This window comes from Chrysochloris asiatica, unplaced genomic scaffold, assembly GCF_000296735.1.
Source record: "Chrysochloris asiatica unplaced genomic scaffold, ChrAsi1.0 scaffold00257, whole genome shotgun sequence".
In the NCBI taxonomy this organism is placed as follows: Eukaryota; Metazoa; Chordata; class Mammalia; order Afrosoricida; family Chrysochloridae; genus Chrysochloris; species Chrysochloris asiatica.
In genome coordinates this window covers 2,712,009-2,736,932 of record NW_006408775.1, presented here as the reverse complement: position 1 = coordinate 2,736,932, position 24,924 = coordinate 2,712,009, and the positions used below count along the sequence as shown (strand labels likewise).

The window sequence follows — 24,924 nt, the reverse complement described above, 5'->3', positions numbered from 1 at the left end:
CTATGCACCAATGTGAAAATCAGTATTATGCAGAAAGGAAAGGTGACCACATTATACCACAAACTAGGTCATTACATTACTACTGAATGATATCATTTTGTTGTTGTTGTTGTTGTTGTTGTTGTGAAGTGCCGTCGAGTTGGTTCCAACCCAAAGCGACCATCTATAGGGTTTCCGAGGAACAGCTGGTGAGCTTGAACTGCCGAGCTTGCCATTCAAACAGCTTTGCAATCTGGTGCATTGACCCACAGCGCCATACCAGGACTCCAAATTATATCCATACTTACTGCTAAACTCCATCTTTACACAATTGGCAAATAACTGGGACTCCTGCCCCAGTGAAGTGGAAACCTCGCCTTAACCCTCATAACCAGGGTTCCTACTGCCTCGCAGCTCACAGTTCTATCTGCCACACTTAACACCATTCATGCCAAACAAATCACATAGTGCTGCTGTGGCTCTGTAGGATAAGCACTGCACAGCTAACCACAAGGTTGGTAGTTCAAACCCACCAGTTGTTCCTCGGGAACCCCACCCCAGGTCACCATGGGTCAAAAACAACTCAACAGCACATATCAACAAGAGAACAGCAATTAACAGTCGGATAGCAGATTTTTCCTATTGTCACAAATGCAAACTATTAGCTAATGAGATACTTGATAAGTGAAGAATGAGTATACTTACATATAGTATTGTTGTTGTTGTTGTTGTTATGTGCCGTGGAGTCGGAACCGACTCATAGTATACACATACATATATATACATACTATAGTTAAGTGCCATCAAGTCATTTCCCAAAGCTTAGCACTCCTGTAGAGAATTCCTGAGGAAGGGCTGCTGGATTTCAACCACTGACCTTGTGGCTAGCCATACAGTGTTATCCTACAGCACTCTCCCAGGACTGTACATGTTCTTCTTGTTAAGTGCCGTCATGTCAGTTCTGACTCACAGTGACCCTGTATGGAGTTTCTGAGGAGCAGCTATTGAATTTGAACTGCCGACCTTGCAGTTCAAACTGACATTGCAGTCCAGCGCATTAACCCCCAGCACCACCCAGGACTCCATAGGACTACATGTTGTTGTTAACTGCCATTGACTCGGTTCCGACCCATAGCGACCCTGTATAGGATTTCTGAGGAGCACCTGATGAACTTGAACTACCAACCTTGCAGTTTAAACTGATTTTGCAATCTTGTGTATTATACTCCAGGACTACATATACATGTGTGTATATAGTGAGCATCTCTCAATATCACCAGGAGGATGGATAGCCAGGCTGTGACGGACACTCATGTATTTCCAGTGTCCACATCATGACCCACAACCAGCTGGTGAACTCACTGATGTTACTTCCTCCAAGTATGAGAGACTGCAGGAGGCGGCTGCATGCAGCTATAACTGCACATAAAGTTGCTATCACTAGCAGTGAAAAAACAAAACAAAACAAAAAAACAACCCTGCCCTTTGCTCTAGAAAGGGATACTGTCTCTACCTCCCAAGGCTGTTTGCTCCATAAACATTCTAACAGATTCTATGTCACTTACAACAACATCACCAATATGTAGCAAGAAATCAATTGAAATGTTCATTATAAGACTAGAGCTCTCAGAGACAAGAGGAACAGCTGGCTGGTCTGAAGTTTAGGGAGATGTGTAAACGCCCGAGCTCATGTGCTCTGACCTAGCGGCCAACTGGTCTGAAGTGCAGGGAAGCATGCATGAACTCCAAACTTGCAGCTAGTACCCATTTGACACATTTGGCTGGCTGACCAGAATCTGACCAAAGGAAGATAAAGATGCTTCATACTGTGAGCAAATATAAATTGCTACAGTTTCATGAACTGAACCTTTGCTTATGGCTGCAATTGCTCAAAATTCCAACTGAAATGGAAGGCTTCTTCATGTGAAGGACCAACCTGGTTTCCTCAGTGCACTGGGAGGATGTTGTTATTGTTCAGTGCCGTCAAGTCGGTTCTGACCCATAGTGACCCTGTATAGGGTTTCCCAGGACCAACTGGTGAGCTTGAACCACCAACCTTGCAGTTCAAATGGCTTTACAGTCTGGTGCATTAACCCACAGCGCCATACCACAGGCAATTTAGACATTGGCTATAAAAAAAAAAAAAAATGGGGACAATAAAGGCACAAAATGGCTGGCTTACAAAATATCATGAGTGTGCTGAGTTTCCGAACGAGGGAGGTAAGACAGAATCCCCAATGAATAGTCTTCCTCTTTCCCAGATGGATCTAGGTAAAAGGGGGTAGGGGATGATGGTGGATGATACTGACAAGATTTTATGATGCAATTATGAGAAGTTGTTAGTAGGATTAACTGCAATTGTCACAACTGTAATTGTAGAAGATGTATAACTAAAAGGGGGGAGTAGTTAATCTTTTATTTCAGAAACAGAGGATCCCAGAACCATCAAGAAAGAAGAGGATGAGTGGAGTGTGAGATCCTACCTAGAAAAGCACTGACAGCAGAGATGGAGGCAGGGGTGATGGCCTGGAGAGACAGAGCAGCTGCAGGCTCTAAATCCATGGACTGAGAAAGGCTGTGTGCCTGCAGGCAGGAGGCTGGCTTACAAGATGTGCCTTTTGGACATTTAAGTGAATATATATTTTTTGTTTTGTTTTGTATATGTATATCAAATGTTTTTGCTTTGTTCATTTGTGAAAATTAAGATGAAAAAGGAAGCCACAGGGAGGAAGCAGGATAGCTATTGTTGCAGGGAGGGGATTGTAATCATTGAGATGAAATAAAACTTATGATTGGTTGAAAGTGAAGCTGATGATCTTGTTTGTTAAACTTCACTCAATTCATAATAAAAAGTTTAAAAAGAAAATTAAAATAAGACAATAGCTCTCATAACATGCTGAATTAATGTCACTGAATGGTACATTAAAAATGGTTAAAATGGAAAACGTTAGTTATTTAAAATTCACCACAATAAAAAACAAAAACAGGTCAATGATTATATATTCCTGAATGTTTTTGGGTACATCCTCCCAACACCACCCCCGCAAAAAAAAAAAAAAAAACAGAGGTAATAGAAGCAAAAACTGTCCAATGATGATGCACAGAGGAGATTGTTATCATTGCAATGCAACGATGAGTGTAAAACTGATGTTTACCCATGTAAAGTAATCACTCAATTCACAATAAAGACTACAAAAAAAAAGGCATTATAGACTGGTGGTGGTGGCGGTGGCAGTTGTGTGCCACTGAGTTGATTCTAATTCATAGTGACCTTGTATCCAATGCTATAAATCTTTATGGGAACAGAAAACCTCCTCTTTCTCCCATGGTGGAGCTGGTAGATTTGAACTACTGACATTGTGGTTAGCAACCTACCTCAGAATCCACTATACTACCAAAACTCCCAGTATAGACTTTGTTGTTGTTGTTAGATGCCATCAAGTCAATACCAACCCTATGTACAACAGAACAAAACACTGCCAAGTCCTGGGCCAACTTCACAGTCATTTCTGTACTTGAGTCCTTTGCTGATGCCACTGTGCCAATCCATCTCATTGGAGGTCTTCCTCTTTTCCTCCAATCTTCCACTGTATTAAGCATGATGACTTCTCCAGGGACTAGTCACTCCTGATAATATGTCTGAAGTATAATATGTCTGAAGTATGAAGTGTGGTCAGCCTGGCTTCTAAGGAGCATTTTGAATATACTTCTTCCAACACAGATTTGTTTATTCTTTTGGCAGTCCATGGTACTTTTAATAGTCTTCTCCAACACCATAACTCAAATGCATCAATTATTCCATGGTCGTCCTTATTCACTGTCCAACTTTCGCATGCATATGAGGTTATTGAAAATACCATGGCTTGGGTCAGGCTCACCTTAGTCCTCAAACTGACATCTTTCCTCTTGAACATTTAAAAGAGGTTTTGTGCAGCAGATTTGTCCAGTGAAATGCGTCAATTGATTTTTTGACTGTTGCTTTCATGAGTGTTGATGGTTGATCAACACTCATGATGTTTTTGACAAATGAAGTCTTTCACAACTTCAATCTTTTCTCCATTAATATGGACATTATTTATTGGTCCAGTGGTGAGGATTTTTGTTTTCTTTACATTCAGGTGCAACCCATACAGAAGGCTGTGGTCCTTGATGCATTGTTGTTGTTGTTGTTAAGTGCCGTCGAGTCGGTTCCGACCCATAGCGACCCTGTACAGGGTTTCCGAGGGTGTAAATCCTTACGGGAGTAGAAAGCCTCATCTTTCTCCCGCGGAGCAGCTGGTAGTTTCGAACCGCTGACCTTAAGGTTCGCAGCCCGATTCGTAACCACTACGCTACCAGAGCTCCTTCCTTGATGCATAGAACACTTCAATATTGTAAGTCGAGACTTGCATTTTTTTTTCTTCAGTTCTATCAACTTGAGAAATGCTGAGCAAATTCTTCCCTTTTGGTTTTCTATTTCCAAGTTTTTGTACATTTTGTTACAATATTTGACTTTGTCTTCTCGAGTTGCCCTTGGAAATTTTCTATTCAGTTCTTCTGTCTCTTTGGTATGCAACCCATACCAAAGGCTGTGGTCTTTGATCTTCATCAGTAAGTATTTTAAGTCCTCTTCACTTTCAGCAAGCAAGGTTGTATCATCTGCATATTGCAGTTTGTTAATCAGTCTTCCTCCAATCCTGATGCCACGTTTTTCTTCATAGAACCCAGCTTCTCAGATTATTTGCTCAGCATACAGGTTGAATAAGTATGGTGAAAGAATACAACCCTGTCGCACACCTTTCTTAATTTTAAACCACTCAGTGTTCCCATGTTCTATTCAAACAACTGCATCTTGGTCCATGTACAGATTCCTCATGAGCACAATTAAGTGTTCGGAATACTCATACTTTGCAATGTTGTCCATAGCTTGAAATGAGCCACACAATCAAAAGCCTTTGCATAGTCAATAAAGCATAGGTAAACATCTTTCTGGTATTCTCTGCTTTCAGCCAAGATCCATCTTACATCAGCAATGATATCCCTCATTCCACATCCTCTTCAGAATTTAGCTTGACCCTCTGAAAGTTCTATGTCAATGTATGGTTGCAGCCATTTCTGTATTACCTTTAGTAAAACTCTACTCACATGGGATATGAAAGATATTGTTCAATGATATCCGCATTGTGCTGTGTCACCTCTCTTTGGAATGCCCACAAATACAGATCTCTTCCAATCAGTTGGCTAGATAGTTGTCTTCCAAATTTCTTGGCATAGATGAGTGAGTGCCTCCAGTGCCACCTCACTTTCTTGAAAGATTTCTATTTTTATTCCATCAATTCCTGGTGCCTTGTTCTTTGCCAATTCCTTCAATGCATCTTGGACTTCTTCCTTCAGTATCACTGGCTCTTGACCATATGCTACCTTTTGAAATGGTTAAACATTAACCATTTCCTTTTGGTACAGTGACTCTGTGTATTCCTCCCATCTTCTTTTGACGCTTTCTGTATCATTCAATAATTTGCCCAGAGAATGCTTCAATAATGAAAGTCAAGGCTTGAATTTTGTCTTCAGTTTCCCCAACTTGAGAAATGCTGAGCGTGTTCTTCCTTTTTGGCTTTCTGACTCCAGATCTTTGCACATTACATTGTAATATTTGACTTTGTCTTCTCTAGCTGACCTTTGAAATTTTCTGTTCAGCTCTTGGACCTCCTTGTTTCTTCCATTTGCTTTAGCATCTCTACGCTACAGAGCAAGTTTCAGTGTCTCTTCTGACATCCATTTTGATCTTTTCCTTCTTTCTTGTCTTCTCAATGACTTTTTGCTTTCTTCATGTATGATGTTCCTGATGTCATTCCACAACTCTTCTGGTCTTCAGTCTATCTGACAACCACATGGTTTACAATGCCAGGAATGACAAACTGAAGAGGAATGGTATTGCATTCATCGTCAAAAAGAACATATCCAGATCAGTCATGAGGTACAAAGCTGTCTGTGATAGGATAATATCCATGCGTCTACAGGGAAGCCCAGTTCATACCACTATTATTCAGATTTATGCACCAACCACTAAAGCCAGTGAGGATGAAATAGAAAAAGTCTACCAACTTCTTCATTCTGAAATTGATCAAATATGCAATCAAGATGTATTGCTCTTTACTGGTGACTAGAATGCAAAGGTTGGGAACAAAGAGAAAAGATCAGTAATTGGAAAATATGACCTTGGTGATAGGAATGATGCTGAAGATCTCATGATAGAATTCTGCAAAACCAATGATTTGTTCATTTCAAACACCTTCTTTAGACAGCATAAGAGATGATTATACACATTGACCTCACCAGATGGAATACACAGATTTCAAACTGACTACATCTGTGGAAAGAGAAGGTAGAAAAGCTCCATCCATATCATCAGCCAAAACAAGGCCAGGGGCAGACTGTGGAACAGACCATCAAGTGGTCCTATGCAAATACAGACCGAAGCTGAAGAAAATGAAACCAAGTCCACGAGATCCAAAATGTGGCCAAAACAATAGATAAGTGTTTTTCTCCAATTTTTCTATTTTCCAATTTCTTGAAAATCAACAGTTATTACTTTTCTGATAAGGTAGAAAAGCAGACAAAAAACAAACAAGCAATGGGTCCAAACATGACAACAGTTGTGAGGATGGTGCAGAACCAGGCAGTAGTCATTCTGTTTGGTCCCTGAAAGCAGTTCTTCGAGGACCAAGATTCACCTCTGATGAAGTAGAGAAAGCAGTGGTGCATTCCTGGCTCAGAGCTCAGTCTAAAACATTTTTTAATATGGGAATATGAAAACTTAATGACAGATGGACAGAGTACACTGAAAAGTAAGGAGATTTGGTTGAAAAATTATGTATTTGTCTTTTCTAAAAGTTGATTAAAATAACTTCTACAGTCAAAGTGCAGATAATTTTTGATTCATCTGAGTATTTTTATATTACAAATATTTCCCCTCTGTCATATTCTGTTTGCTTTAACATTGGCATTTTCCCCCCTCATACTACCCATTGCCATTGCCCTCACGTCAGCTCTGACTCATGTCCACCCAATAGGACAAAGTAGAAATGCATCTTAGAGCTTCCAAGAGTGTGACCTTCACAAAAGAGTCCTGGTGTGGTGCTGAGGGTAAAGCACTGGATTGCAAGGTCAGTTTGAACTACAAGGTCAGTGGTTCAAACTTACTAGCCACTCCTTGGAAATCCTATACAGGGTCGCTATGAGTTGAACCGAATTGATGGCACTCAACAACAACAACAATGTTTACTGAAGGAAACGGCCACATCTTTCTCCCATGAAGAAAATGGTGGACCTCTTAGTTAGTAGCCAACCACTTAGCCACTGTGCCACTGGCCTCCTTTTCCTCAGGCTAAATGTCATTTAAATGTCTATGTAATTCCAAGTGCCACATACCAACTGAAGAATAAACATATCTTGTCTTGGAGAAGCACAGCCAGAATGCTCCTTAGAAGTGAGGATGAGGAGACTTCTCCCACGTACTTTGGACATGTTGTCAGAAGGGACCAGTTCTGACACAGAACATCACACTTAGTAAAAGTTGAGAGTCTGCGATAAAGCGACTCTAATAAACTGGACGGACCCAGGGGCTGCAACCACGGGCTGAAACATGACAATTGTGATGGGGCAGGCTGGTCAGTTTCATTCACTTGGACGTAAGGTTGCTATGAGTCAGAAAGGACAGGACTTAACAACATATAATCCAAAATGATGTCATACATCATGAATGAATTCAAACACATCATCCCAGGTGAGACTCAAAACCATGATTCCTAGCCTAGGGGGCCAGTGTCTTATTATCCATTAAGCCTTTAGGGCAGGTAGCAGCTGCTCCCATGAGAACATTAAAAGGAGGAATTGTTCAGGTGGACAGAACGTGATTAAGAATGAGCTTGACCCAAAATTATTTTTAAAAAAAAGACTGGACTTACTGGTCAGAAAGAGACTGGAGAAACCTGAGACTATGGCCCTCAACCACGCTTCAGGTCTGGAAAGGAATTCACCCTCGTGGCCTGCTTTTAGTCAAGCTGTAGATAGGTTTATAGGGGAGCAACAATACTAGTAAGGTCTGCTCACTATGCCTAATGGACCAGCCAAACAATCATAGCCAATCAAAGGGGCAACATATACCTAAGGACTAAGGTAAGAAGGGATGAGAAGATGGGTGGATGGAGATGGGAGCCACAGGTAGGAAGCCAGATAACTGTTGTTCCAAGGAAGAAATTGAATTCATTGATTGGAACTCAGAATGTCTGGCCCCACTTAGGGCTTGCTTGGAAGCCCACACCTGCCTTGAGTCATCCACGCAACCCCCAGCTGTTAGCTGGCCATGTCCTTTCATGGTGGTGATAAGATTTGACCAGAGTGTGGTGGACACCCTTGCCTGTCACCAGCTCTGGGATCCAAGGACAAAGATAGAAGGATTAGAACCAATTTGAGGCCTTTACTTTTTAAAATATATCCTTTTTCATTCCTTGAGGTCTATGAAATGAAGAAAAAAGTACTAAGGAAGTGGTCCAACCAAAACTTGAACTCAGAAACCCTGGCCCCTTAAGCAAGGCTCATACCCCTAGGCCAACATGTCAAATCACCTTTTATATCTGGTTGCTTTTCCTTGATGGTGTGGATAGACCGGCAGGACTAGTGTAGGCAGTTGCATAGGGCAGAAGCCTATCCTCTCTGCTCTGCGCAAAGTAAGGAGCCCACCCCTGAGACCCGCCTTTCTTGGAATAGGTCACACCCACAGCATGCTACCCTCAGGTGGTCTTTGTTAACTGTCATCGAGTCCAGGAAGTGCTCTTGAGTTTGACACCCCACCCCCACCCCACCCCCCGGCCTTGCGATTCAAACCCACCTTTCAGTCCAGTGCTTATCCTACCCGCCACACCAGGACTTCCCAGAGCCACTAGAGAGGTTCCAATTGTCTACCTTCAGGTTCTCAGTCAATAGCTCCTTGAAATCAATTTCATTTCAATTCAATACTGTGTCTCCCAACAGTGTTTCAACAATCATCGCTGGTTCTAATCAACTCGATGGCACTTTAAAAACAACAAATGCAACTTGAATCCTGGTGTGGAGGTGTAGGATAAGCACTGGACTGCTAACCCTGCGGTAGCAAACGCAATTACAACTAGATATTTGAACTCCAATTTCTTCTTTCCAAAGTTTGCTAACTTAATTCCACCACCTCCCTTTAGTAGGGCATCCTGCTTAAATCAGGTAAAACACACCGCCCAACGTGGGGCTCGAACCCACGACCCTGAGATTAAGAGTCTCATGCTCTACCGACTGAGCTAGCCGGGTACCTGAAAGATGTTGTGCTCAAGGGATGAATCCCTCCCCGACCCATTGGTCGTTCAGTGACACCTCCAGTCCATCGATCTACCTGCGGTCCCTGCCGCCCCGCGCACCGGCAGTCTGCACTCCTGGTCTGGCTCCGGATGCGTGTTTCTAGCTGTCGGTCACCTGTGTCCCACCCAGGCGGGAAGCCTGCCTTCTCCTCCCGCTCTATTGACGAGTGTTGTTTCACATCACGTCTTCAAGGAACCCAGAAGGGCCACGAACCGAACGAACTCACTGAAGCCGGGGCCTCCTCTTTCTCGTCTCTTTGCTCAAATGGAAACCGTTTGAAGGAAGAAGGGTGCTCGGGCTTGTTGCATGGAGGGGATGGTAATCATTGAGATGAAACAAATGTGTGATTTGTTAAATGTAAAACTGATGATCTTCTTTGTAAACCTTCCCTCAATTCACAATAAAAAAGGTAAAAGAAACGGATAATTTTTTAGAAAAACATGACCCACCTAAATTAAAAAAAAAAAAAAGTTTTCTTGATTAAAAAAAAAAAAAAATCTAAGATGGTTCCCGGGTTGTTGCTGTTAAGTGCCGTCGAGTCGATTCCGACCCATAGCGACCCTGTATTAGAGTTTCTGAGGAGCCGCTGGTGAGCTTGAACCGCTGACCTTACAATTCAAAGGCCTTTGCAGTCTAGTACATTAACCCACAGCGCCACACCAGGACTCCGGTTTTGGGGGCGGGAGGAATAACTATCCTCCGCTAAAAGTGTGGCATGTGGGTTAATGCGCCAGACTGCAAAGCCGTTTGAACTGCAAGATCGGTGCTTCGAGCTCACCAGCTGCTCCTCGGAAACCCTATACAGGGACGTTATGGATCGGAACCAACTCGATGGCACTTAACAAGTTGTTGTTATGTGCCGTGGAGTCAGTTCCAACTCATAGCGACCTTGTTCCTGGGGAGAGCTGGTTTCACACAGCGGCACTGGAGACCCTGATGGGCCCAGACACCACAACTCAGCTTCAGTCTTTAATGAAGGATAAAGGAAATACTGCCCAGGCGGCTGTTATCTGGGAGACAAAGGTGGACCGAGAGTGGCCTCCAAGGAGATGTGGGCCATGGGTATCAATGCTTCAGCAAACAGGCTTGCAGACTCTCAAACAAGACAAACACAGCCACACCATGTGCCCACAATTCACAAAATCATGCCAGCCAGCCTCAATATTCTCTCTCCACCTGATGGGAGATAGCCAGAAGGACTGCTTGACATCTTTGGGCAAAGGGGTTGTACCATCTAGTCAGTTCCGACCCATAGTGATCATGAGCTTGGACACCAAGAGTACTGGACCCTGCTAGAAATGGCAGGTGGGGTTCACTGAAGAAACAAAGCTGCCCTTCATTTTTAATCCAAGCTAGAGAAGTAAAATGCACAGGGTCCCTATGGCGATCATCAGGAAGGCAGACAAAGAATGACACCCCAGTATGTGGATGGCAGTGTTACGTACAGTAAAGACACGTCAAGTTTTCAGAGTTGGAGAGTGGATAGGTTACGTTACATCCATGTGATAAAATATCGTACAGTCTTCAAAATCACATTTCTAAGATCATTACTGACATGGAAAGAACTAGAAAAATCAGAATATAGAACGATACGACTGCAACCAACTTTTTAAATATCTATTCATAAATGTCTAAATTCATAATAAATTCATAAATGGTTATTTTAAGTAGCAAGGTTACAGGTTATTTTCATCTTATTCTTTATGAGTTTTTAGCCTTCCAAAGTGTAAAGAAAACAAAATCCTCACCACTGGACCAATAAACAACATTCTTATCAACACAGAAAAGATTGAAGCTGTCAATGACTTCATTCTTCTTGGATAAACTATCAACACTCATGGAAGCAGCAATCAGGAGATCAGACGACATTTTGCATTAGGCAAATCTGCTGCAGAAGACCTTTTTAAAATGTTAAAAAGCAAAGATGTCAGCTTGAGGATTAAGGTACACCTGACCCAAGCCGTGGTATTTTCAATAACTTCATATGCATATGAAAGCTGGACAGTGAATAAGGAAGACTGTAGAAGAATTGATGTTTCTGAGTTATAGTACTGGAGAAGAATATTGAAAGTGCCGTGGGCTGCCAAAAGAACCAATAGATCATTTTGGAAGAAGTGCAGCCAGAGTTTTCCTTGGAGGCCTAGATGGCCAAACTTCGTCTCTCATACTTCAGACATATTGTCAGGAGGGACCAGTCACTGGAGAAGGATATCATGTTTAGTAAGGTGGAGGGTCAGAGAAAAAGAGGAAGGCCCCCAAAGAGATGGATTGGCCAAGTGGCAGTATCGATGGACTCAAGCATGGCAATAGTAGTGAGGTTGGCCCAGGATCAGGCAGTGTTTCATTCTGCTGTGCATAAGGTTGCTAGGAGTCAGCACCGACTTGATGGCACCTAACAACAACAAAGTGTATAGGTTTTACCTTTGGATTACTAAAATGCTATCATTTAAAACTCCTTCTCAGTTAAAATGAAGGCAGCATTCATCCATCCGTGCTTTTTTGTCTCTAACCCTTAGTTGGTTATTGCCTTTGCTCTAAGAGCACTGAAAGCTACCAAAGACCCAAAGTGAACGGTGTGAACACTTGGATTTGTGATTTGGGTTCTCATAATCTGTAGAAAGACTTATGAAGTGGAAGAAGTGAAAAGCAACTACTTATAACACAATTGGCAATCAACCAACAGAAAAATGGAACCATGACCCCCCCAGAGAGGGAGTCAGGAAGGTTTCATGGAGGAGAAGGTGATCTTTGACTTGGTTCTTGAAGGTGTGGAGTGGAACAGGGCTTGCTAGCCTGAGAAGAAAGCATGCGAAATTTTGTGGGCAGAGGAAAGAGCAAATATTAATTTATTTTCCTGAAATCAAAAACACGTCCCAAGTTGGAAACACCCTCCAAAGCCAAACAGCCAAGTCAGACGACCATGAAGGATTTCCATGATAACATTTTCTTTGCCTCTTGGTTCTATGAGCCACTATGCCCACCAGGGCCACTGCTTCTCATCTGAAATGTTATGACCCACTTGAGTCCTCACATTTCATCCTGTCGTTCTTTTGACTGAACCTCAAAACTAATTTGTGAGAGTGTTTGAGATCCAACCTTTATGGTTAACCTTCATGGAGGACATATAAAGGAGTATGAGGTAGACCAGTGATTCTCAATCCTGACTGTCCATTAGAATCCCCTGAGAAGGTTCTTAAATGATCAGTGTCTGACAAACTCCAGGTATTCCGATTCATTTGGTCAGTACTGGGGATACCAGAGTATTTTGCAAACTTTCCAACTAATTCTAATATTCAAAATATTTTAGGATGAGTCTTTCCAAAAAGGCCACCTAAAAAGGAAAATTTGGGATGTAAAATAATGCTAGTAATCAAAAAGAAGACCATTGCTTGACATATGCATATGGTTACAAGCAATTTGCAGTCAGCTGATACACAAGCAGAGTCTGGTGTGGCCCTGTAGGATAAGCACTGGACTGCTAACCACAGGGGCAAGGATCGAACCCCACCAGCCACTTCTTGGAAACCCTGCACAAGGTCACTATGAATCAGAACTGACTTGACACAACACAACAACAACAACAATACACAAGTATTAGTTTTCAATGATCCACTATCAATATGTTTCCTTCCAGACTAGCTTTAACAAAATAATTGCTACCTTATACTCAATTGGTGAAATCTGACTGCTTGGGAATGAGAGAAAACTTTGATACTTTCATCAGGTAGAAAGTCTCTTTCTCCCAGTCACTTTTCTTAGCGCTCCTTTCAAGTCCTTATTCCTCAGGCTGTAAATGAAAGGGTTCAGCATGGGGGTCACCACCGTGTACAACACAGTAGCTGCGGTGTCTTTCTCAGCTGAGTGGGAGGATGAAGGGTTGAAATACACAGCAATGATGGTACCGTAGAAGAGGGAAACCACAGCCAGGTGGGAGCCACAGGTGGAGAAGGCTTTCCATTTTCCCTTTGTGGATGGGATTCTAAGGATAGCAGAGGTAATGCAGATGTAGGAAATTAGAATGCAAACAAATGGGGTGATCATTATCAGGGCCCCTTCAGTAAGAATCATCATCTCATTGAGGTGTGTGTCAGAGCAGGAGAGCTTCAGGAGAGGAGATATATCACAGAAGAAGTGGGAGATTCTGTTGTCTGCACAGAATGAAAGTCGAGCCATCAGCAAGGTATGCAATAGGACATTCAGGTTGGCAATGACCCATGACCCAGCAACCAGCAGACCACAGAACTTCGGGGTCATCTTTGTTGTGTAGTGTAAGGGGTGACACACAGCAACAAACCGATCATACGCCATCACACCCAGGAGGAAATTGTCCATGTCCACAAACATGAAAAGAAAATACATCTGGGTGAGACACCCAGAGAAGGAGATGGACTGACTCCCAAGTATGTGATTGGTCAGCATCTTGGGGACAGTGGTGGAGGAGAAGCAGACGTCCACAAAGGACAGATTGCTCAGAAAGTAGTACATGGGGGTGTGCAGGCGAGAGTCTGTAGTGATGGCCAGGATGATGAGCAGGTTTCCCAGGACTGTGGCCAGGTACATAATCAGGAAGAACACAAAGAGGAGCTGCTGCTGCTGGGGCTGCCTGGAGAGCCCCAGAAGGAGGAACTCAGAGACACTCGACTGGTTTGCCTTACTCATAGACATGGACACCTGAGTCCTGATGTAGATAAGACAGGATAAATTTTTAAACCTGGAAAAGAATGGTTGAGATGGGATGATGAAAACATCACCGTGGGAGATCTCTGAGTGACTTAGGTGAGTCATTAGGATTTTGCTCCCTGGGGATTTCAGACAGATACTGGACCTCTCTGCACCTCTATTACATCATTAATAAAATCAATACAAGTACTTATGCATACCTACCTAGTATCTCGTCAACAAAGACACTCGAAAGATTTTCACAGCAGATTTATCTGTGGATCCTTTTATATTGTTTGAACCTTCTACAATGATCATGAATTTTTAAGTAAATATTTAACACACAATAAACATAGACTATTAATATAGACCATAAGATTTGCATTGAGTAGTGTTGTCTGCTACTCAATATGAATAATGGTTACTATAGAAACTGACATGCAGTATTTAATATAGGCAGCTGCTTTCATCTGTATCATCAGTGATGTTGCCTTAGAGGAAATTTATCTGTTCCATCATCTTTCATCTGGACATGGTGAATATTCCTAACACCTATACTCAGAGACTTAGAGCAGCCCATTACTTCCAAAGTGATCATGATAATGTTGCTACTGTTCTTGCTCCTTTCTGGTGTTCTGCTTACAGAGAACTTCACAGAGGTCTTGAGACTTCTTGACTGTGTCCACTGAGCTCCCTAAGTCCAACTTGCAAAATTAAAATGGAAGTGTCCCAAAGATATACACAGAAACAGCCAATTTGCCCAAAATCTAATGTGAGGAGGCAGAAAAGGTTGGAAAACCAGAATGAAAGAAATTGGGGAAACCAGGATGGAATGGGGGAGAGGGCTGACACATTGTGAGGAATGCAACCAATGTCATGGAACACTTAGGAAATTGAGTTGTGTACACTTTCGTCTAAAGAACAGTCACATATTTAAAACAAGAAAGAAACTCAGCCAATTAGTAATGCCCAGAGTTCAAGGACTCATGAATAGGCAGGACATGTTGCCGTCATTTGGGGAGATTTTAAAACCATAGATTCACTTTGAAGACTTAATGAGGAAGCCCTCTATGAGGCTTCCACCCTAACAAGCAGTTCCCAGTGAAGTCTCCACAGGTCTGACTCTTACCTGGACAGAACTGCAACTCTCACTGTCACCTCATAAGGCTCATTTCCCTTATTAGACCTGGGAAGAGGTTATTACTCAGAAGAAAAAGGATTCATCACTGGGGTTTGCAGGCTAAGTATGCATGAATGAGGAGCCAGAGCCCAAGTACTCAACCCTAGATGCAGGAAGGATGTTTGGGAAATCACAGAGCAGGCATTTACGGGAGTCTCCATGGCCACTGGCCCCAGATTCCCTGAGAGCCTCATTAGAGACAAGAAGAAAATAATGGTCCCACCTAGTTTTTGGCCCCTCTGGACCAAACAATGAGAATAAAGATTACCTAAGGTTTGGATGTAACATTTGGGTCACAACTGGAAGATATTAGACATGGAGCCACCTTGGTGGAGGAAACAAATCCCAAACAAAATTCCCTAGGACTTAGAGCCTCATCATCTTGCTCTGCTGGTTCTTGTCCATGGATGTGGAAATTCAGTTATTAAACCCTTTTTCTTCTCACTTCCTATATTCAGAACTAGGGCATGCCTGTAATTTCTGGGTAACCCTTGCGTTCTGATGTGTGATCACATTTAGAGGTGACTGATGATACCTGACTTCTCTATTTTACACATGGTATAGGTGTAAATATAGGGGATATATTACAAAGCAGGACTTGGCCCATAAAACCATTTGGGATAAAGGATAGTCTGAAATGGGAGTTGTCTCAAGGGCATCCAAATGATAGCAATCAATTCACACCTATTGATAATTATTTTGAATGCAAATGGATGAAACATACCAGTCAAGAGACAGAGAGAGGAGTATGAATAAGAAAACAGGAGACTTCAGTATGTTAACTACAAAAGACACGTCAAAATGATGGAGACAATCTAAATGAAGTCAACTACAAAACAAAAAGAGGGAAAAGTGTAGATACAAAACTTCCAGATAAGTCAAGTACATTTCAAGATAAAACATACTGTTTTAAACATGGGGAAAAATTTAATAAATAGCAGGATAACCACAAAGAAAATTAACATACCTTCACATCAAAATAAAAAGATTTGGTAACCATTCACACAAGAGAAATGAAAAGAAAAACCACAAGCAAGATGAACTCAGCACAGAAAATCATGTGGAACAAAGAAACCAACAGCACCACAAAAAACACACAGCAAAATGACGGCAATCAATTTACACTTATCAATACTCGGAATGTAAATGAATTAAATGCACCAGTTGAGAGACAGAGAAAAGAGCATGGTTAAGAAAACAGAATCCTTTGATATGTTGACAATTAATAGTTTTCATCTCGTCTAGATGGGTCTGGTGAAAAGAGATGGGGATAAGACCCTTATGATTCAATTGTGAGTAATTGTGATGACTAATTACGTCTGTCACAACTGTAAAGGTAGAAGTTTTGTAACAAGAACAGAGGAGTAGTTAATCTTACAGTCCAGAAACAGAGGACCCTAGGACCATCAAGGGAGAAGAGCACAAGCTGAATGCGGGACCCTATCCAGAGAAGCAGCGACACCAAAGATGGAGGCAGAGATGGGGACATGGAGAGAGGGAGCAGCTGAGGACTTTAAATTCATGGAATTAGGGGAACTGAGAGCTGGTGGCCAGGAGGTAGGCTTGCAGAATGTGCCCTTTGGTGGTTTAAATTACTATACATGCCTGAGTGTTTAAAAAAAAAAAAAAGAGTTAAAATGACTAGAGAGAAATACTGTTAACTGATGGTACTTGGAAGGGATTATAATCATTGTAATGCAACAAAGTGTGTGATTTGTTGAATGTAAAGCTGATGATCTGCCCTGTAAACTTTCACTCAATTCACAATAAAACATTTAAAATATGTATATGTTGACAACAAAAGACATATCAAAAAGATGGAGACAGCCCATCAGCTGAAGAATGGTTAAACAAACTTTGGTACATACACCCAATGGAATACTACACAACTACGCTGAAGAACAATGACAAATCTGCAAAACACCTCAAAACACAGATTACCCTGAAAGACATTATGCTGAATGAAATTAATCAGCCACAAAAAGATAATGTATGACACCAAAGTTGTCAGAAGTTTTTGTTTGTTTGTTTGTTTTTAAAGTTGGGTTCTTGATAAAAGAAAATATCTATGATGGTTATAGGGGTAGTGGGGAGGGGAAATTATTCACGGGCTAGAGTGTAGATACAAGTTAACATGGGTGACAGAGCAGGCAACATACAAGAGGGAAGTTAGCAGAGGAAACATGAAGGTAATGGGAGACACGGGGGGGGGGGGGGGTGGGAGGGGCATGCAAGAGTTAAAGTGAATACAAGTAAATACTGTTAGCTGTTGGTACATGGAGAGGATTGCAATCATTATAACAAAGCAAAGTAGATAATTAGTTGAATGTAAAATTGATGATCTGCTCTGTAAACTTTTCACTCAATTCACAACAAAAAGAACAAAAGAACATAAAAGAACAAAATGAAGGGCACCAAAAAGTTCACAGAAAAGACTGTGAGGATTGGAAATGTAAAGGTAGACGTTTTGTAGCAAGGAGGGGAGTGATTAACTTTCCAGTCTAGGAGCAGAGGTCCCTGGGACCATCAAGGGAGAAGAGTGGAGAGTGGACCCTATCCAAAGAAGCAGTGATGCCTGAGATGGAGGCAGAGACAATGACATGGAGAGAAGGAGCGGATGGGGACTTTAGACCCAGAGAGGGAGAGGGGCTGTGTGCTGATGACCAGGGTGCAGGCTTGCAGTGTATACCCTTTGGTTAGTTGATGAGGCATGGAGGGGATTGTAACCATGGCAATGAAACAATATATGATAGGATGAATGTTGTTCTCCCATGTAAACTATCACATAATTTACAATAAAACATTTAAAAAAAAAAAAAGTTCACAGAAAATGAAATTAAAAGATAATGGAATTTTTCAATGAACTTTTGGAGGTTCCTCATATTTCTCCACAATATACACACTCCTCACTTATCAACATGGTAAATTCCCAAGACCAAGTTGTTATGCAAATTTTGGAGGACTTCCAGTAAGATGACAGATTTTGCAGACACACTACAGGGAACCTCTACAAAGATATGAGAGGTCAAATGAAACAGACACAGTTAAAAATCCTGAGACACTGAACTTCAGAGGAAAGGTTAAAGGAGTGGATTGAGTGTTTGCTGGTAGGGGAAGCTGAACAGGAACAAGAGAGGGAAATTAACTCATGAGTGACCAGCCATACACGGCATGATCATCTTGAACTTTTGTGAGCACTTTTGGGAACAGAAGGTAGACTGGCAGACAAGATTCACACAGGTGATGGGAAAACTGTGATTCCAGATGACCAGAGGTGTGGTGAGCTCCCACCATCACCATCTCCAGCCCAGACCTTGTTCTCTGGGAGTTCAGAACCAAGTGGTTGGGAACCATGCCACTGAGAGGTGGGGCTGGCTGTGTAGCTTTGGTGCTCTGTTTTGGTGCCTGGATTCAGACAGGCTCAGCTCCAGACATACAGAGCCCTCAGAGCCACCAGACAAGCATTTAACCAGTTACCCTGTCCCTGGCTATTCTAACAGACATTACTCCATCAACAGCCTCCATGAATAGGAACACCATACAGAGCCAGGAACTCCACAGTCACATATGTCTGCCACACCCTCCTAGTGAGATCCTTGGCTTGCAGGAGCACCCAGAGTTTTCATCACTACAGACCCAACAGCTAAACTGTTCTTTTGCTTTTGTTTTTGGATTTGAGTTTTCCTTTTGTTGTTTCATTATTTTTGTTCATTATTTGTCCTCCTTCTAATTCTCTTTTCTTCTGTTCTCATTTATCCTCTACTGCTTTTTTTCCTTTTGATCTTTCTTTACTACTCTCTTTCTCTTTTCATCTTCCCTCTCCCTGGTTTTTTTTATGTTTCCTTCCTTTTATTTTCTCTCTTATTTTTCTCTTCTATAACTCCATTTTCTTGACCCTCTTTCTCTTTTTAGTTGTTACATTCTTTTTTGTTTGATGCCTATTTTTATTTGTTTTTTCTCCTTTGATATTTTGTCTTTTCATTGTTGATAACTTGCTTATTTGTTCTGTTTTGCTTTCTGGTATGTGGGAGGGGAGGAAGCGCTCTTCTTTCCCACCTGAAAGGAGACAGCAGCCATGTCTATACAGCCCACCCCTAACCATGTCCTCTGAAGCTGTATACACTGGACAATAGGCAATGCTAGCTCCTATACCACCTGATCAATGATAGGCAACAGCAAACACAACCTAAACAGGTTTACAAACGGTAAAGGAAGAATAGTACACACACTTCCATTCTCTAACTATACCCACAGGAATCACTTAGTAAGCTCATCAACATACAATAATCAATTAAATACAAATATGAGAACACAACATTTTAGCTCACACAAAGAAAAAAGAAAGTATGGTTGCAACAACTGACCAAGATGCAAATCCAGAAAGCATTCCTGAGGAAGAAAATGTAATGGAGCTAACTGAAAAAGAATTCAAAAGAATGATACTTACATACTTTCAAAGAATTGACAGAAAGACCCAGGAAAGTAAGGAGAACACAGAAAAAAACTTTAGAAGAATTTAGGAAAACACTATAAAAACAAAAACACAAAATAAATGCAAATTCTGAAACAATACAAAAGATGCATTTAGAAATCCAGAAAATTAATAATAAAATTCAGAAATGGACAATATATTGAAAAGACAAAGGAGTAGATTTGAAACAGTGGAAGCCCTAATTAGTGAGCTTGAAGATATATTTCTCAATGCTAGTATGTTAGAAGAAAGGTCTGAAAAGGGAATGAAAAAACTCTGAAGAAAGCCCAAGAATTCTAAGACAGGAAGAGATTATGAAAAACATATTTTAAAATGTGGAAGAGTTGTTAGAAGAAAATTTACCTAACATAATGAATGATGTGAAGATAAGCATGCAAGAAGCTGAATGAACTCTAAACAGGATAGATACCATAATATAATCACCAATACTGAAAAGAGAAAAAAATACAGGCAACAGCCAGAAAAAAAAAAAAAAAAAATGTAATAACAATAAAGAGAAAAGAGGAACAAGAAATGGAGCTATAAAAGAGAAAAATAAGAGAGAAAATGAAAGGAGGAAATTTAAAACTTAAAAAAAAACACTTAGAAAAACAAGGGAGTGAGAAGATGATGAAAAGAGAGAGAGAATAGTAAAGGAAGATCAAAAGGAAAAACAAAAAGAGGAGAAATGAGAAACAAAAGAAAGACAGAAAACAAAAGGAGAGTTGGAATAGATAAATCAAGGAAATGTAAACAGGAGAAGAAAATAAACACACAGAAACAAAACAAAACAAAAAAATAATGAAAGGAAAAAGCCAAAAAATAAAAATAAAAACAGTGCAACCGAAAAAACAAACAAAAAACAGTGCAACTGTTGGACCCAGAAAGGAGAAAAAGGTGTGCTCTTGCCAGCCAAGGAGCTCAGGAGGTGGGTGCTGGAGGAATAGAGCAGTAGAGTTCTGAACGTAGATGGAATTCCTATGAGCCTAGGTGTTATCTATGTTCAGGGCACTCGATCCAGAAATAGTTTGTGGATGCCCTTGGTGAAGCTGTTTCCAGTATCTGTTAGGACCACTGGGCAAGTAGAGGCAGAGTGGCTGGTCCTGAGGGTTTCTGCTAGGCTAAGGCTGGTCTGGTGGCTCTGAGCATTCTGTAGGTGGAGCTGAGCTGCCTGAGTCCAGACAGCAAAGGGGCACAGTCAGCCCCCACCTCACACTGCTGTGGCTCACAACCACATGACTCGAAACTCCTGGAGAGCACTGTCTGCACTGGAGGTGGATAAGACTAGGAGCTGGCCACATCTCTTGTCACCAGGGAAGTGTGAGGAAAAGAAGGAATCTGCTCTGCCAGGCCACCTTCTGTGCCAAAGCTGCTCACAAAAGTTCAAGATGGCCGACTGTTCACCACTCACTGTCCCTGCTCAGCTTCCCTTCCAGCAAGCACTCAGTTCACTTCTCCAACCTCTCCTCTTAAGTACAGGATTCCAGGGTTGGCATCTTTTTCTGTTTCGTTTGATCTCTTGTATCTTTGTTATAGAAGATCCATGTAGTGTGTTCACCTAGACTGCCATCTTACCAGAAGTCTTGGGGTTGTTTTCGGTCAATTTGACATCAATCAGTTTTCTACACCCACCACCCAAGATATAGGTGTTATGGGTTTAATTGTGTCTCTCAAACCTGTGTGTTGTGAATCCTGACTCTATACCTATGGTTAGATTACCATTTGGGAATAGGGATTTCCTTGTTAATGATGGCACATCAGGAAGGATGTGTTTTAAATCTACTCACTTTAGATATATAAAAAGAGCTGATTGGCACAGACCAGCGAGCACAAATGGAGGTGAAGATACATGCCAGGTATAGATTGCCAAGGAATCAAGGGAAGCCAGGTCTACAGGAAATGAAGGCATTCTTTCCCCAGAGATGACAGAGAGAGAAAGCCTTGCTCTAGAGCTGGTGTCCTGAATTCAGACTTTTTGCCTACCAACCTGGAAGAAAATAAACTTGTTTGTAAAAACCACTTTCATGTGATATTCTTGGCATAGCAACAATAGGACAAGGAAATAGCTACATCTGCAAAATAGAATTTAAATGAATGTATATGAAAACTATAATGGAGCCCTGGTAACATAGTGGGTTATGCATTGGGTTGCTTACCACAAGGTCAGCAGTTCTAATCTTTGAGCCACTCAATAAGAGAAAAATGAGGCTTTCTACTCTGTAAAGATTTACAGCCTCAGTTACTCTATACAGGGTCACTATGAGTCAGAATCAATTCCATGACACACTACCACCACAAACGTAAGAAAACTATAATCAAGGACTTCCAGCAAGATGGCAGACTGGGCAGACACACTACACAGACCCCCTACAACAAAGAGACTCAATGAAACAGACACAGATGAAAACCCTGGAACCCTGAACTTCAAAGGAAAGTTTAGAGAAGTGGACTGAGTGTTTGCTGGGAGAAGCTGAGCTGGGATGGTAAGGGAGGGAGACTGGCTGGTGAACAGCTGGCCAGATGCATCAAAACCATCTGGAACTCTTGTGAGCAGCTTTGGCAACAGAAAGTGGCCTGGCAGAGCCAATTCACACAGGCAATGTGAAAGCTGTGATTTCTTCTTTATTCCCCTGCTTCCATGGTGACCAGAGGTATGGCCAGCTCCCACCTTCATTCTCCCTCAATGCAGACCCTGCTCCCGTGAGTTTGGAGCCAAGTGGTTGGGAACCATTTCAGTGTGAGGCGGGGGCAGGATATGCCACTTTGGTTCACCACTGTGGTGCCTGGATTCAGGCAGGCAAGGCTCCAGACCTACAGAAGCTGCAGAACCACCACACCAGCATTTAACCAGCCACCCAACCCTGAGCTGTCCATGGTCTTAACAAACATTGAAACCAGTTCCTTCAAGGGCCTCCATGAACTACTTCTGGATTGAGTGACCTGGACTCTGAGGCTGATGGGAACTCCATCTCAGGCCAGGAACTCTCTGCTGGCACATCCCTTCCATGCTCACCTCCTGAGCTCCTTGACTTTCAGAAGCCTTCTCAGAATTTTCTTATCTCCTAGTCCAATAGCTGCACTGTTTTTTGTTTAGTTTGGTTTCAGATTTTTTTTGTTGTTTTTGTTTGTTTGTTTCATTGTTTTTGTTTGTTTTCTCTTTCTCTTCCTTCTATTTCTCTTTCCATTCCCCTGAATTTTATCCTTTCTATCTCTACCTTTGTTTTTCCTTCTTTTCTTCTGTTTCTCATTTCCCTTCTTTTTTTATTCCCTTTTTAATTATTCTCTATTTTCTCTTTTCAGCTTCCCTTTCCCTGTTTTTCACAGTATCTTTTTTAAATTTTTCCTCTTATTTTCTCACTTATACTTCTCTTCTATAGCTCCACTTTCCTATCCCTCTTTTCTCTTTTTAGCTATTAAGTGCTTTTTTTAATTTCCTTTTATTTTCTCTTATTTTTCTCTTCTATAGCTCTATTTCCCTATCCCTCTTTTGTATTTATATTTATCATATTATTTTTTCTGGTTTCTGTCTGTTTTTATTTCTCTTTCCCCTTTTCACTATTGGTTTCTTAATTGTTAATTCTGTTATGTTTTCTTATGTGTGAGAGAGAGTGGTTTTCTCTTTCCTGCCCAACAGGATACAGAACTCCCAAATGGCAAGAAATCAAGTAATTTCAAGATAAAACAAACTGTTTTAATTAGGGAAAGTATTTAATAAAATATAGAGTAGCCATATAATTTACCCTGAAAATCAATGCACCTGCACATCAAAATGAAAAAAGAATCTGTAAATATTAACACAACATGAATGAAAATGAAAGAAAGCCCACAAAAAAAATGAATTCAGTACACAAAATTATGTGATATGAAGAAACCAGCAGCACTACAAAAAAAGAAAAAGAACACAATCAATTCACACCTACTGAGAATTACACTAAATGTAAATGTATTAAATGCACCAATCAGGAGACAAAGAGAGCAGAATAGGTGGCTCCTTTGATATGTGGGCTACCTAGAGCCCAGCAAAAAGATGGTGACAGCCTAAATGTCCATCAGCAGAAGAATAGTTCAACAAACTTTGATACATGCACATAATGGAATCCTACACACTGTTAAATAATGATGAATCTGGGAAACATCTCACAACATGGATGAAATGGAGGCCATTATACTGAGTGAAATTAGTCAATGACAAAAAGACAAATATTGTTGAGACCAATGTTCTAAGAAGTTAAGAAAAGATTTTTGTAATAATAATAATAAAACAATGATAGGTAGGGAGTAAGTAGAAGGAAAATTATTCAAGGGCTAGAAGGTAGACACACGTTGGTATGGGTGACAGGGCAAGCAGTATACAAGAGGACAGTTAGCAGAGGAAATGTGTGGGAGACACAAGGAAGAATGCAATAGTCTAAGTGAATAAAGGCAAATACTGTTAACCAATAAGAAGTCCTGGTAGCATAGTGGACAACATACAGTGTGGGCTTCTAACCAAAAGGTCAATAATTCAAATCTGTTGCTTTATGGGAAAAAGACAAGACTTTCTGTTCCCATACAGATATATATCCTCAGAATCTTTACACAGGGTTGCCAATGAGTTGGAGCCAAGTTAGTGGCACACCACTACTGTTAACTGAGGGTACATGGAGGTAGTTGTAATCAGTGTAATGAAGCAACGTATATGATTTACTGAATGTAAAACTAATGATCTGTTCTATAAACCTTCACAATAAAAATTTTAAATAAATAAAATATTCCCTTACTAAAAAGAAATAAGTCTCTTACTTTAAGCCATAATCCCTAACGAATAGATAAAATTCATAAACTTGTTGTTGTTGTTGTCAGGTGCCATCGAGTCAGAACCAACTCATGGCAACCCCATGCACAGCAAAATGAAACAATGTCCAATCCTGGGCCAACCCCACCATCGCTGCCACAGTTGACGCCATCAATGATACCACCTGGCTGATCCATCCCATTGGGGGTCTTCCTCTTTTTCTCTGACCCTCCATCTTACCCAGCATGACATCCTTCTCCAGCAACTGTTCCCTCCTGACAATTTGTCCAAAGTATGAGAGACAGAGCTTAGCTATCCTGGCCTCCAAGGAGCACTCTGGCTGCACTTCTTCCAAATCAGATCTATTGGTTCTTTTGGCAGTCCATGGCACTTTTAGTATTCTCCTCTAACACCACAACTCAAAGGCATCAATTCTTCTACGATCCTCCTTATTCACTGTCCAGCTTTCGCATCCATATGAGATTACTGAAAATA

The 24,924-nt window shown here is 41.3% G+C and overlaps 1 protein-coding gene and 1 non-coding gene across 2 annotated transcripts; both read right to left on the bottom strand.

The window, feature by feature from the left end:
* Nucleotides 1-9,224: 9,224 nt before the first annotated feature.
* TRNAK-CUU lies at nt 9,225-9,297 on the bottom strand. The gene has a single exon. It is a non-coding gene; the product is annotated as a tRNA-Lys (tRNA).
* A 3,768-nt stretch (nt 9,298-13,065) lies between these two features.
* LOC102819586 (olfactory receptor 1F1-like) lies at nt 13,066-14,004 on the bottom strand. Its single transcript, XM_006873900.1, has one exon. The coding sequence runs from the start codon at nt 14,002-14,004 to the stop codon at nt 13,066-13,068; it is 939 nt and encodes a 312-aa protein (XP_006873962.1).
* Between the last annotated feature and the right edge of the window lie 10,920 nt (nt 14,005-24,924).

Excerpts from the sequence above, each read along its gene's own strand:
- LOC102819586 (XM_006873900.1), bottom strand. The coding sequence starts at position 14,004 with ATGAGTAAGGCAAACCAGTCGAGTGTCTCTGAGTTCCTCCTTCTGGGG.